We start from the raw sequence: 14,145 nt of genomic DNA on the forward strand, positions 1-14,145 counted from the left end.
AGGAGTTCCTGGGGAGGCAGCATGGGTCCCATCTCTAATAATACACCCACAGGGAAGTGTGCCAGATGAGGGGACTGATAATGAAGAGGCTTGCTTCAGCTCCCCAGGGGGTCAGCATGTCATTTTGCTGTTGATATTTGTAGAAGTGTCTGTGTGGTGTGCTAGGTTCATATATGTTTATTCACTCTCACTTTCTTTAGGTATATATTCACTGTATTACAGATAGAAAATTCTCCCCCATTAGACACTTCTGGTCAGGGAAAAACATTTTGTTTTATCCTAGGCTAACGTAGTAGTGTAAATCTGCTAGCCAGGTAAATTGTAAGGGCTAAGCAATTTGGGTTGTAGGAAGTGTCATGCTGTGTCAGCTCCTGGGGCCTCTTGCTGTAGGGTGATGGTCAACTGTGGGGATACCCCACCGGGACCTAGCTGGGCTTGACACTTCACCTATGTAGATATTTGTTTTTGTTTTGTAGTTTAAATGTATTATTTCTAATTGATAGTTATCATTTAGAGAATAATGTGATACCATTTGAATGTACATAATGTGTAGTTTAAGACACTGTTTTCTATAATTTTAAACTAGTCAGTAGTTTGGAAGTTGTACAATTTATCAGTCATTTGAAATGGTTTGAATATAATAACTCATTATTGTATTAATATCTATGTCATAGGTATAAGTTAAATTAAATCATTATAAGCTAGAGGATATCTTCATTCATATTCAATTGATAAGTTGTTTGAATCAGTTAGGGTTTTGTATATAAATGAATTTAAACTCCAGTTAGAAACACATCCTTCTAACTGTTAGTAATAGTAGGGTAGTACAGGGTAGGTGTCTTCAACTAGGTACATATGTACTGGGTAAGCTTATAAGTTTATCTGGACCCAAATCAGAGGGTCAGAGAAACGCCGACAGAACACTGACTTCCATCAGTGAGATGAAACCCGTAAGGTCGGATTCATGTAGGCGCGACACCCGTCATCCATCCATCCATCCAATTAGAGGGTCAGAGAAACGCCGACAGAACACTGACTTCCGTCAGTGAGATGAAACCCGTTAGGGCAGATTCATGTAGGCGCGAAACCCGTCAACCAACCAATGCAACCAACCAAGGGTCAGAGAGAGATTGCTGTATGCAAGATAGGAGTACCAGATTGACTGTGGATATTATTGAGAAGAAATTCTAACTATATGTACAATTTGCAGACCTGTAAATAGATACAAGTGAAACGTACAAACTGTCTTGTGGAATTCTCACTCTAACACTGAACACAGGGGAATCCCCTGCCATAACAATTGCAAGACGTCACAGGTCAAAAATTGCAGATCAGAGAAGGAAATAATGAAATCAATGTTTGCTTTGCCTAAAACCACCACATGTATTTGATGTGATAGAAAAAGAATCATTCCCCACTCTAGGAATAAATTACTCCGTAAGCACAAAAAAATATCAACCCTTGGGGTAAGACTTTTAAAAGTCTGGCCCTCGGCAAAGCCTCAGGCTAGACATTTAAGAATCTTACCCCTTGGTTGAGATTTATTTTTGAGGATCTGTTTGTTTATCAGAGCAATAAGGATTTGCTATAGTATAACATTTCATATAATTCAAAGTTCTTGACTAGAGAATAGAGAAAACAATGGTTTACTTCCCCTGCCTATAACCAACAAGAGTATACTGCGGGGCGGTACAATATACGCCCGTTGAATACCATATAGTGTTATATACTTTCTTACATTGAAATAATATCTGCATCATTCTAAGAGTGGTTAGCTGACATGCTATAAAAAATGTAGTAGAAAATCTTCAGACAAAAAATCAAATACTGTGAACAAAGGACAATAACTTTTGCAAAAATCGTTGAATCAAAATTCTTTTAAGGGAGACACAACTTCATATTATGATTATAAGTTATACCAAGTTTCAAAGAGATCCGTTGAAAAATGTAGGAGGAGAATGCCGGACAAAAATCGAATACTGAAATAAACAAAGGGCAATAACTTTTGCAAAAATCGTTGAATCAAAAAATTCTTTTAAGGGAGACACAGCTTCATATCATGATTATAATGTATACCAAGTTTCAAAAGAGATCGGTCAAAAAATGTAGGAGGAGATTTGCCGGACAAACAAAAGTTTATGCCAGACGGGACGGACAGACAAATTTTTAACCCATACCATAATACTCCCGTCAAATTTTGACGGGCATATAAAAACTGCTTCCTACTAGTAGATAGACATCTGTGAACCATCTCTAGGGTACTCTGTTCAACAATGACCTCCAGCTGTTTTAAGGGCAGAATTCCAGAGTACCTTCCATGTCAGCTAAATGTCTTTTTACAATCCACAGAGATTGGAATCTGAAGCATACATGGATGCCCCCAAAAAAATGAAAATTATATTCAATCAGTCATCAAATTTTATTCAGCCTATTTTTATTTCACAGCATTAACACGATGATGATATTACAAAAATGACTGAACACAATAGTACATACTTCTTCTTTAACTCTAATTTTCAATTCTATTGTATATTTTGAAAACTGAAAACTAAATCTATGTCCCAAAACATTATCAATACATATTACTAATTAATAAAAGGATCTGAAGTGGTGGACTTCAGATGTAAATTAAGTGGATAACTTAAGCAAGCTTTATTGTGTGACATCCGTAATTGTGTTAATTAATCCCAATAAGTGACATGACCAGGGATACCTGGGGGTACCAATGCTGGGCCCTCTTTGCTGGTCTAAACAGTGGTGGGTTAATGGTACGTTGAGGAGTTCCTGGGGAGGCAGCATGGGCCCCATCTCTAATAATACACCCACAGGGATAAGTGTGCAAGATGAGGGGGCTGATAATGAAGAGGCTTGCTTCAGCTCCCCAGGGGGTCAGCATGTCATTTTGCTGTTGATATTTGTAGAAGTGTCTGTGTAGTGTGCTATGGTAATATATGCATAGTTTCTGTTTATCCACTGTCATTTTCTTTGGGTATATACATGTATTCACTGTATCACAGACAGAAATTTCTCCCCCATTAGACAGGTGATTCCACACTTCTGGTCAAGGAAAAGAATTTCTGTCTTATCCAAGGGTAAACAGCGGAATCATTTTGCTGTTGATATTTGTAGAAGTGTCTGTGTGGTGTACTATGGTAATATGTGTATACACTGGTATCAGGATCCATACCAATGGGGAGTGGGGGAGGAGGAATGCTGCTTTCCCAATATCAGTTATAATCCATAAACTGGTACAAATATATTATTGCAGGAAATATAAGGGATTAGAAAAGTGCTGACAGACATAAAATTATTGTGGAACATTCTGTACACAATAATGTGTCTTTTGTTCTGTCTTACTCTAATTGGAAAGAAGTCTTGTATCAATCTTGAATTAGTATTGCCAACTCCAACTGGACACCTGTGACATTATATCACAGTGTGAGCAAAACAAGAGTTTAAGATCCTTAACACAATTTCATAATACATTATTTAAACTTTACCAACATTGTAAAAGAGGTGTAAAATGGTCTGATTTACTCAAAATAGAAACTGCATTTCAGACAAGGATCTTGTTTTCAGTTCTCTTTGTAGCTCATGTCACTTCAGAGAAAACAACTTCAGAAAGTGATTTAGATTTCACCTTTTTTTACCTTTAGATTATATTGATATTAACAGGTGAAAATATTTTTGGCACTGAAAATTATTTAATATGTGCTGTAAAACAGTTTGTTTTACAGTAAGATATATGTAAAGCCACTACCACCTACACATCAAAGACTACGAGGTGTACAACTTTACAACCAACAGGTAGAGGGGGACTGGCTATTTACTTCTCATCTGCCCATCTGTAGCTGATCAGCACGCAGCAGCTCCTACTGAACATACATGTGCATGCTTTACATGTGCTGCATAGTGCAGGGTTATCTTAACACTAGGACTTGGCACAATAGAGTAAGTTATTATCAAGAACAAATACCAGTCAAAGTGGAATTGCCTGACATTTTCTCCCAGCCTAGTCCTAAGTTTATATTCAGTTTCATTGTAAATTGTTCTGAATAGCGTAATATGCATTTCAAAGTAAATCATGTTCCCCACATGTGTACCATGTAAGCTGACCAAACAAAGATAACACAGCCACTAGCCATGTGTAGGCTGTAAAGCTATTCAGAGTTGGGGGATGCTATTTTCTTTCTGTGCTAAGTTGCTCTCAGTAGATGTATGCACGCCTGGAGATATTTTGTCTACCAGCCTTGCTATACTGATTGTTTGTAATGGTCAATCTACAACTACACTTGTGCCTGTACAACCCAACACCCCCCCCCCCCCCCCCCCCTCCTGTTTTAGGGAATGGGTGCTGGTTATGAAGATATTGATCACAGACTTTACAGAAAACTAATGCCCTTTAACATGTCCACATGGCAACATAAAGTTGGAAAGGGGAACTGATGGATATACATTATAATAGATATTCAAGTAGTATATATATGTTGGTGTTTGATAATCAACTGATGATTGTTGCTGAAGTTACAGTCCTGGCAAACGTTTACACCTGTATACTGCTTTGACCCCTTGTAATGGCCTTGGATTAATGTGCACTGCATGATCATCATAAAGACACAGAGTTTCAAATCCAACATTGTGCTGATCACAAAATGCCATGACCTTGACTTTGGGATAAATATCACGTGGGCGTGGGTTCTAATCACAATATAAAATACAGATGAGACAACACCATGATAGGTCAAGCACTGGTCAATTATTAACTTTCGGATCGTCGAGTTCCAATCAAGTTGACAATACATTACACCTGACACACCATCTGAGTAACCATGAAACCTGCCTTTACGAGGGTTAATATAAACATCTTGAAGAAAAGGTTGATGACCTGACAAAATCGATGGACAAGCAAGTGACCACTATATGATATAATACCCACTTTTATTTGAAGATACAATGTACTCCTAATAAAATGCAATCACCATCACACTAAGCTTAAGTGGTGGGGGGGGGAGGGATTCCAATAATGATGGAAATCACCAAATGCATCTGATTATGTTTTTCACTTGACGGAACTGATAACCATAGAAAGCACAATCTTGTAAAATGTTTAGAATAGTTCAGGAACAGAAAATAACCATAACTTTCTTTGTTGTTATGAATGTGAGTATAGGGATTGAGATGCTTCTTTTAAACATCTATTGTGGTATGAAACTCATTTTTGTTCAAAGATGTAACTATCATCTTAAATACCTTCGAATAATACAATAACATTAACCTTATAAATTTGATCATGTGTAACCTGAAAAGGTATATATGCAAGACGTCTGAGTACTGTCCACTGATAACACAAATCTCTGTGAAGTTAATGAAAAAATCTTGACATTATACGATAGCAAAATGCTAGATATATGATCAATGTTATGTAAGATTGCTTTAAATCAAAGCATTCATACAAAAACTAGGAAAATGTCTGTAAGACCTCCACCCCCCTCAAATGGTGAGAGTTGATGGTAGTCAGAATTAACACTCAACACACGCATTTAACAAACAAAAATGAATAGAAAGACAAAAGAAAAATGGAACAAATTACAATATACAGAAAAAGGGTATGTTGCTTAGAAATAAATATCAATAAGCCTGTTGAAATTGAATTTCTGGTATGAATGATTTTTAACCCATCATTCTAAACTAAGATTTCACCCCTCCCCCAACATATTCAAAAGTGTTTTTTTCCAGAATACTGTAAAAATATGAAAACTGAATGCCTCACCAATATCACTGCAAAATAATAATGACGTACTAAGTAATTAAAGTTACCTTGATACCCTGAGACATGACTTCTTCCATTACCTTGTCTTTTTTTTTTTTAATGAAAATCTGCTATAAATATGAAGTTGCTGGAGTGTTGGCACTGTATTGGTTGACCAATGTTGATAAGTAATAACAATGACTTTAGCCTTGACCTTGAAACACTCAAATACAACATCATCCTAGGTATTCTCTTATTTTATCTTTGTAAAAAGTTTAGTCAAAATTTGTTTACAGAAATAAAGTTATTACATTAACAGCACAATATCATGTTGGCACAGGATGCAGTGAGATGGGTAACACTGTATATCCCCACCCCACCCAACCCACAACAAGATGAGGATATAAAGAAGAAGCAAAAAGACAGAGACTGCAAAACTGAAACCTCTACAAATGCTGTTACACAATGTCGTCTTTCTTCCGAGAAGGAGGTTTAGATTCATGTGGTGGAAGAATTTGTAAACACATAAATACCAGCATCAAGAACTTATATCACCTGAACATCGAAAAGAAACCTGCACGGAAGCTTAGTAGGTTTTTATTATTAGTCATGCCTGTGAAATGCAGTCCAGAACAGCTAGCACCTGTTTATATCAACTTCACCTGTTGATTATACAGCACATGTTTCAATGAACATGCAATACCTGTGTAATCAGGACATTATAATTTAAGGGCACCTGTGTAATCAGGACATTATAATTTAAGGGCCTTTGCAGAATGGATTTTAACATTTCACACTTGAAAACAATTTACTTCATATAATCACATAAAAATGCAAAATGCCAATTACTGTAACTTTTATTATTAATCCAGAAAAGAGGAGCCAGGGCCTAGCTTCTTATATGGTTAAATGTAAATATAGCACCGCTAACTGAGTACGTCAGGTTGTGTTGTGTCTGCACCTCCATGTTCTTTTATAAATAATGATACAAAGTGTAATTATATTGAAATTGATGAAAAAAGCATCTTCACCACCAAAGACTAAGGCAAAGTATCTATATCCAATAGGAACAATAGGATTTTTGTGACAATGGTAATGTATGTAACTATAAATTACAAGAGTAAAATGATCTTGCATCCATACAAGCTAGAGTGATAAAATGTGATTTTGTAGCCCCACCTAGACAGGACACAACTCTTTATTATATTGTGTAGAACTAAATGCAGATTCATCGGCTGTCTATACTGTTAAACAACCTTCAAGGAGTTAAAAAATATTGTACATGGTATACCTGGTATATGCCAGCACCATACATACATGTTCACTATAAAATTCTGGAAATGTACATATGTCGTTATGGGGGGGNGCTGTTAATGAATTATTCTGTAGATTTTTCATGAAGTGTAAAATTGACTACTCCTAATATATGTATGTATCAGGGCTTACTAATCAAATAGTATGAACAAACTGACCTGTGACCTTTGGTCACCGAGTTCAAACCAATATGAAATCTACAGGCGGTGAAATTTTGAAATCAACAACCAGCCCCCACATCCACATTGACAGTTTATGTCTTCAAACTTAAGACTTTTTTAAAGTAAATCAAAATATCTTGTTACCATGTCAAATAAATGTGCTGAACCAATCTTCTGCTGATGAGCAAGCATATTCCATGTGTAAATTTGTGAATATGACCAAGTACTGATCAACATGGCTCAGATGGCCATGCTTTTCTTAGCAAACCACCAATAATATTTGATAGTATTTCACTATTCACATATTGATGATAACAGTACTCTAGATAGGCTATTTGAAAGCTTTTTCATGCACATACTTTCACCAATTAAGCAACAACAAGATTTTAATTGCAAGCTAAAATTTGCAGATCATTGTGTCATTATCCACTTTAGTTGCCTAAAAATTATAATCACAGATGCTTGTCAGGTATGTGAATCAAATGCCACGGTCACCTGTGGCAAATACTACTATGATCGTGTATAGATTTTGCCTATTTCAAGCAATGTCTTTTTAAAATGGGTAATTTTGAGAGTGTCAGACCCGGCTGCATTATGTATTGAGGTTTATTTGAGTGATATTGAAGATTTAAATGGAACCAAGAAAGACATAATTAAAGCTGATCTGAAATGGTGTCAGTGTATGGTAGTAGAAATCATTGTGTAGTCTGACCGATACAATGATCTCATTTTGAAATGTATGTTGGTTTTAAAACTTCAAAATGACCGTGCATTTACACAATGGTATGTAAATACATATTCAATGAATTATTACTGGCATTGGAAATAAATCACAATATCAGAAAAGTAGTTAATAACAGAACACTCAACACATACATTTTAAATGAAAAGTTATTTGCAACAGAAAAACACAAAAAACGGACAAAATTATCATACATGGAAAAAGGGTATGTTGCTTAGAAATAATTATCAATAAGCATGTTGAAATTGAATATCTGGTATGAATGATTTTTAACCCATCAGTTTTCTTAACTAAGATTTCACCCCTCCACATTGTAAATTTTTATTTTAGAATACTGTAATAATATAGAAAACTGAATGCCCCACCAATATCACTGCAAAACAATAATGACCAACTGAGGCAATACATGACTAACTAGGCCAGTATATATGTGATAAGCTGAACCAATATTATTCAATTATAGCCTTTGGCTGAGGCCGATACCTGGATTTATTGACCCGAGAAAAGATATATTATTATTCAGTCCGAGGTTAACATATCTTTTCTCGGGTCGATCAATCCAGGTATTGACCGAAGTTAAAGGCTACAATTGTTTTATTATTTTACAAAACAGTAATGTAAGCAATCTCAAAAAAAACACTACAAAAAAGCTTCTGAAGTGGGACAGTGCATTGTTTGGAGACACGTCATAATCTATTTTTAGAAACACTCGCTCCAAGTCAATATCGGTTTTTATCGGTGGACACGTGATGCACTCCTGGCCAATCACTTATCGGGAATAATATGAAAAATAATAATAGAATATATGCCATTCAAAGGACACTTAACGAAACCCTACCATATAGAAAACAACATCAGACGTATCCTCAATAACTAGATACAGTGCTGTGAGTCTTTGTAGTGAAGCTTTGGTCATGACAACAATGACCAAAAATCCACCAGGAACAGTGAGGACATATATTTGAAGTGTTATTATAGAGTGTTAATTAATAGAATTTAAAAGCCATTAATCAGTTATTTCAAGTTATTTTACATTGGGGCAAGTGAAAAATGTTCAATATTGAATATATGAAATTATAGATCAGACTATTAGAACTTCACAAAATCAATCTGTGGGCTAGTGTTCTAAACATGGAATTGTGCACCCCTGGGCATATTTATTGGCCCTCTGTCCATCAGGTTGGCAAGAAAGGCTGATGACAACACCTGAACAATATCACATTTTCAATGTAATTCAAAATCAAAGTTGAATGGGGAATCATTTTTCGTAAGTATTTGCAGGAAGATTAATGAAATTGAAGCATTTCTTTAAGAATAAGAATTGCTCTACAAAAACCTTTAGATGCAAGAATTCAAGATGGCAACTGTATTAATACAAATGTACTGAGTTTCATGCAGATTCATCTCAAAATTGGACTTTAGCAGATTATTGATGTTATAAGTATTGACAGAAAGTTTCACCAAAGCATTCCTTCAACAATTAATACTGATGCTGACAAAGATGATATTGACAAGGTGATCCCATTATACATGGTTCATACAAACTTTTGACCTCAAAATTTAAGGACTTTTCAAGGGTTTTTTTAAGACAAATTTTGAAATTCAAGGGCTCATTTATATTGCAAAATAAACAAACAATTTTAATGAAAAGCAAGGCCATGAGGGGCTAGGATTGAAGGAAAGTCATCGGCATCCGTGTTCGGATTTGGATTAGGAACAGTCGAGGTAGGTCTCGATGTACTTGCTGTTGAAGTAGAGGGTTTGGTATACAAGTGTCAAAGGCCGAGTCGAAGCGGTTCCCGAAAAAAAATTCACATGTATGACTTTTCATGTGATGTAAGGGCGTATTCCTTAATCATGCTCAGATCGATAATTTTGTTACACAGCGAGCACAAAGAAGAAGTCCTATCACCCTTGAACTAGCGCTCCCTCACCCAAAAAAACTCTGGGATCGTCTAGCCATTTGCGGTTAAAAACACACTTCCTCATCGCAGTTGTTGCGTTCGTGTTCCCCTCCTGTTAACAGTACTCTTAATGCGCATGACCGTCTGTCATTTTGGCGCTTAGACTACGAGACTGACTCAATTCAAACGCAGTGATGATACAAATTGAAAAAGTAAAACCGGAAACTTCATCGGTATATATTTTCCGGAATTATTAAAAATTACGACCTGCAATTTGACGATCAATCCGTGTTAAAAATAATTATTGTTTGCGACGAATGTTAACAAAATACTGAATTAACATGACAGAAACGGATACCCAACTAACTTCTTTGATTTTTAAGGGGTTTTCAAGGCTTACAGTCATTTTCAAGGGTTTTTCAAGACAGACATCAAATTCAAGGGTTTTTCAAGACCTGTGCGAACCATGTTATATATTGCCCTTGCTTCACAGGCAACACAGTAAAAGTTGTAAAACAGAACAATTCTGGCACCATTCCCTGTAAATTCTCCATTAGGTACCATTATATGTAGAGTGGCTACAGAGTCAGAAGTAAATTACACAGGGCAGCTTGAGTTTACATCAACACCTCTGGCTCCTGCAGATAAACATGCAAAGTACATGTAGACACACTTTACATGGGAAATGTGAAATATGTTATGCCCCAACAACAAATGTGCACATTTAACCGATAGCGATAAGCCTCGACACTACAGAGAAGCCAAGTGTATATAACATTCGGTTTGAAGTATAAAATAGTGGAAGCTGTCCGAATGAAAACCTGCATAATCTGAAAACCTGCATAAATTAGTAGACATTCTGTTAGATTTTGGGGTATTTGTTTGCCATGTTTCAAATGGAAAACAACTTACTTTAGAAAATAGACTTGTTCATTTCACAGTGTGAAATACAAAACCATTGAATCTGAAATTTGGAAAAACCAGGAACAGAAATGACTTAAAGCTTGCAATGAACTGTGTTAAGTATATTGCTCACATCAACCAAATGTTTGAGTAACAAAGGGCTTGAATTACAAGTAATGCATCTGATCAACCATGTCAACATTTCTTTTCTGTGATCAAAGCTATTGAAGACTGTGTAACAATTGCAGATTTAACAGAAACAAAGTAATAACAATGATATGATATAAAATGTTACACCATGATTTCACAGATTTATCATTGTACATACAATGATACCAATATTTCATATTTTTATCTTACTTTTAACATACCTAGTATATGCACAATGAATTTTGAGACCTCATCCTGTGAAATAATTGCAACGGTTCAAGTTTGTATAATATCATAAACATACTGAACTTTGTATAAAAATCTAGAAATACAGTCCTGTAAAAACACATGACTGAACTTTGAACAAGGACCTTCTAAACATTATCTTCTAGACCTATAAAATATTACACATGGACCTTCTACACCTATTAAATCTTACACATGGACCTTCTAGACCTATTAAATCTTACACATGAACCTTCTAGACCTATAAAGTCTTACACATTGACCTTCTAGACCTATTTAATCTTACACATGGACCTTCTAGACCTATTAAATCTTACACATGAACCTTCTAGACCTATAAAGTCTTACACATGGACCTTCTAGACCTATTTAATCTTACACATGGACCTTCTAGACCTATTAAATCTTATACATGGACCTTCTAGACCTATTAAATATTGCAAATGGACCTTCTAGACCTATTAAATCTTACAAATGGACCTTCTAGACCTATTAAATCTTGCACATGGACCTTCTAGACCTATTAAATCTTACACATGGACCTTCTAGACTTATTAAGTCTTACACATGGGCCTTCTAGACCTATAAAATCTTACACATGGACCTTCTAGCCCTATTAAGTCTTACACATGGACCTTCTAGCCCTATTAAGTCTTACACATGGACCTTCTAGCCCTATTAAGTCTTACACATGGGCCTTCTAGACCTATTTAATCTTACACATGGACCTTCTACACCTCTTAAGTCTTACACATGGACCTTCTAGCCCTATTAAGTCTTACACATGGGCCTTCTAGACCTATAAAATCTTACACATGGACCTTCTAGACCTATTAAATCTTACACATGGACCTTCTAGACCTATTAAGTCTTACACATGGACCTTCTAGACCTATTTAATCTTACACAGGGACCTATCAATTCTTTTTCAAGAACCTTCTAGACCTATTTATTCTTGTACAAGGACTTTTTAGACCTTACCTTGTACAAGGACATGCTCGACTTTACCTTGTAAAATGACCAGTAAGATCTCATCCTTTTTCATATGAACACCTTTAAAACTAAGAATTCCACAGGGGAAGATGTGTCGCTGCTCAGCGCTTTTAGTGAGAAAAGTGTTTTGACTTGAGTTATCGCGTAAACAAGCAAAAACTAACGGCAAAAACGATGAACAGCGTTGCTCTGTCAAGTGTGATATGGCAAAACAAGGAAAGCTGGAACTCGACAGAAAACCCCGCAATATATGTTGAACATTGTTGCTTCTAGCATTACCATACAAAATATGAAAGGAATTGATTAAAAAATTCAAAAGTCCTGGCATTTACTACACAATGCCCTTATTTGACAATAAACGGGGCATAACTCCACAAAAAATGCTTGTTAACTTCTGAAATGCGACCTAATCAGAGCTATATTGTTATGCAATATTTTTTACTAAGTTTGAGTTCAATCAACCCTAGGGAACTCAAGTTATCGCGCAGAAACCTTGTTTCGGACACCTCAATCAACGCCGACGCAGTAATACCTATATGTCGCCTCCCGTTGCAGGTGACACTAAAACAGAAGATCTTAAGAAAGTTCTGTAAATGAGTTAAAAGGTGGGAGTTTTCACTTCACATCACACAACTAGTTATGTTGTTCTATAGTTGATTTCTTCTTCCACTAATGCTTACGTATTAAAAATGAAAACTTACCAAACTCCTGCCCCATCATCACAGCCAAGGATGAAAAGTTATGGACGAGTCGCCCCAGCAGCAGGTACAGAGGACAGAGGGCTTTACAGTCTTTGTTGGAGGTTACCTGTCAATGATAATGCATGTCTGAAGACTATGTATTTATAGTAAGTTCAATTTTTAAGGACATTTCTTACTCACATTACATATATATTTTTTATTAAATATTAATATAGACGTCACCAAAAAGGATGATGCACAAAAAACTTACACCTGTGTATAGAGGTTATCCATGAAGAAATATCCATGGACATCACCTAACATGGATAATGCTTACCAGGTACCTGTCATTTGTGAAATTTATGGAATGAAATACCTGCCAACTAAATTTGGTCATCAGACAGTTAAAACTTACCTCAGTCTGAATTATATCCAACACCAATCTCACAAGTTCTTCTGATTTAACCTTTCCAACGACCTTCACACAAACTTTAAATAAAAGGCATGACATAATATATACAAACCAATGTTAGACCATACGTAGTAAGGACAACATAAGATACATGATATGATGTACATGCAATTTAGGAGTACATGTACATATAGACATGACATCACAGATACAACTAATGGCAGAGGTCATGAAAGCATGACATTGTAGATTCACAAATGGCAGAGTAGAGTAGACATGACATCACAGATACAACTAATGTCAGAGGCCATAAAAGCATGACATTGTAGATTCACATACGTCAGAGTACAGTAGACATGACGTCACAGATACAACTAATGTCAGAGGTCATGAAAGCATGAAATTGTAGAATCACAAATGTCAAGAGTACAGTAGACTTGACTTCACAGATATAACTAATGTCAGATGTCATGAAAGCATGAAATGGTAGAATCACAAATGTAAGAGAATAGTAGACGTTTCGTCACAGATACAACCAATGTCAGAGGTCATGAAAGCATGAAATTGTAGAATCACAAATGTAAGAGAATAGTAGACGTTTCGTCACAGATACAACCAATGTCAGAGGTCATGAAAGCATGATATTGTAGAATCACAAATGTCAGAGAACAGTAGACATGACATCACAGATACAACTTATGTCAGAGTTAATGAAGACAGGACAATGCAGTACATTCAAGACTACCAAAGATGTAAGAATGATAATCCTCTTTATCTAATGTCAGTTTATATGCAGTTATAACTGTGTAGATGCAGACATAGTTAACAGTGATACAATGCAACAAAACACTTTTGCAGTATTATTTTACATGGGAATATATAAATGTAACA

General features: G+C 35.8%; 1 protein-coding gene across 4 annotated transcripts in view; it reads right to left on the bottom strand.

The window, feature by feature from the left end:
* LOC110459507 (meiosis inhibitor protein 1-like) overlaps positions 1–14,145 on the bottom strand; it is an 89,346-nt gene that overhangs the window by 68,067 nt on the left and 7,134 nt on the right. For all 4 annotated transcript variants that reach the window (XM_021511804.1, XM_021511801.1, XM_021511805.1 and 1 more), the window contains exons 4-5: positions 13,258–13,331; positions 12,864–12,969 (exon numbers count right to left, since the gene is read on the bottom strand). In XM_021511804.1, coding sequence (XP_021367479.1) covers positions 12,864–12,969; positions 13,258–13,331 — 180 coding nt within the window. The remainder of the gene's footprint in view (positions 1–12,863; positions 12,970–13,257; positions 13,332–14,145) is intronic.

This window comes from Mizuhopecten yessoensis, unplaced genomic scaffold (genome assembly GCF_002113885.1).
Source record: "Mizuhopecten yessoensis strain PY_sf001 unplaced genomic scaffold, ASM211388v2 scaffold10089, whole genome shotgun sequence".
Taxonomy (NCBI): Eukaryota; Metazoa; Mollusca; class Bivalvia; order Pectinida; family Pectinidae; genus Mizuhopecten; species Mizuhopecten yessoensis.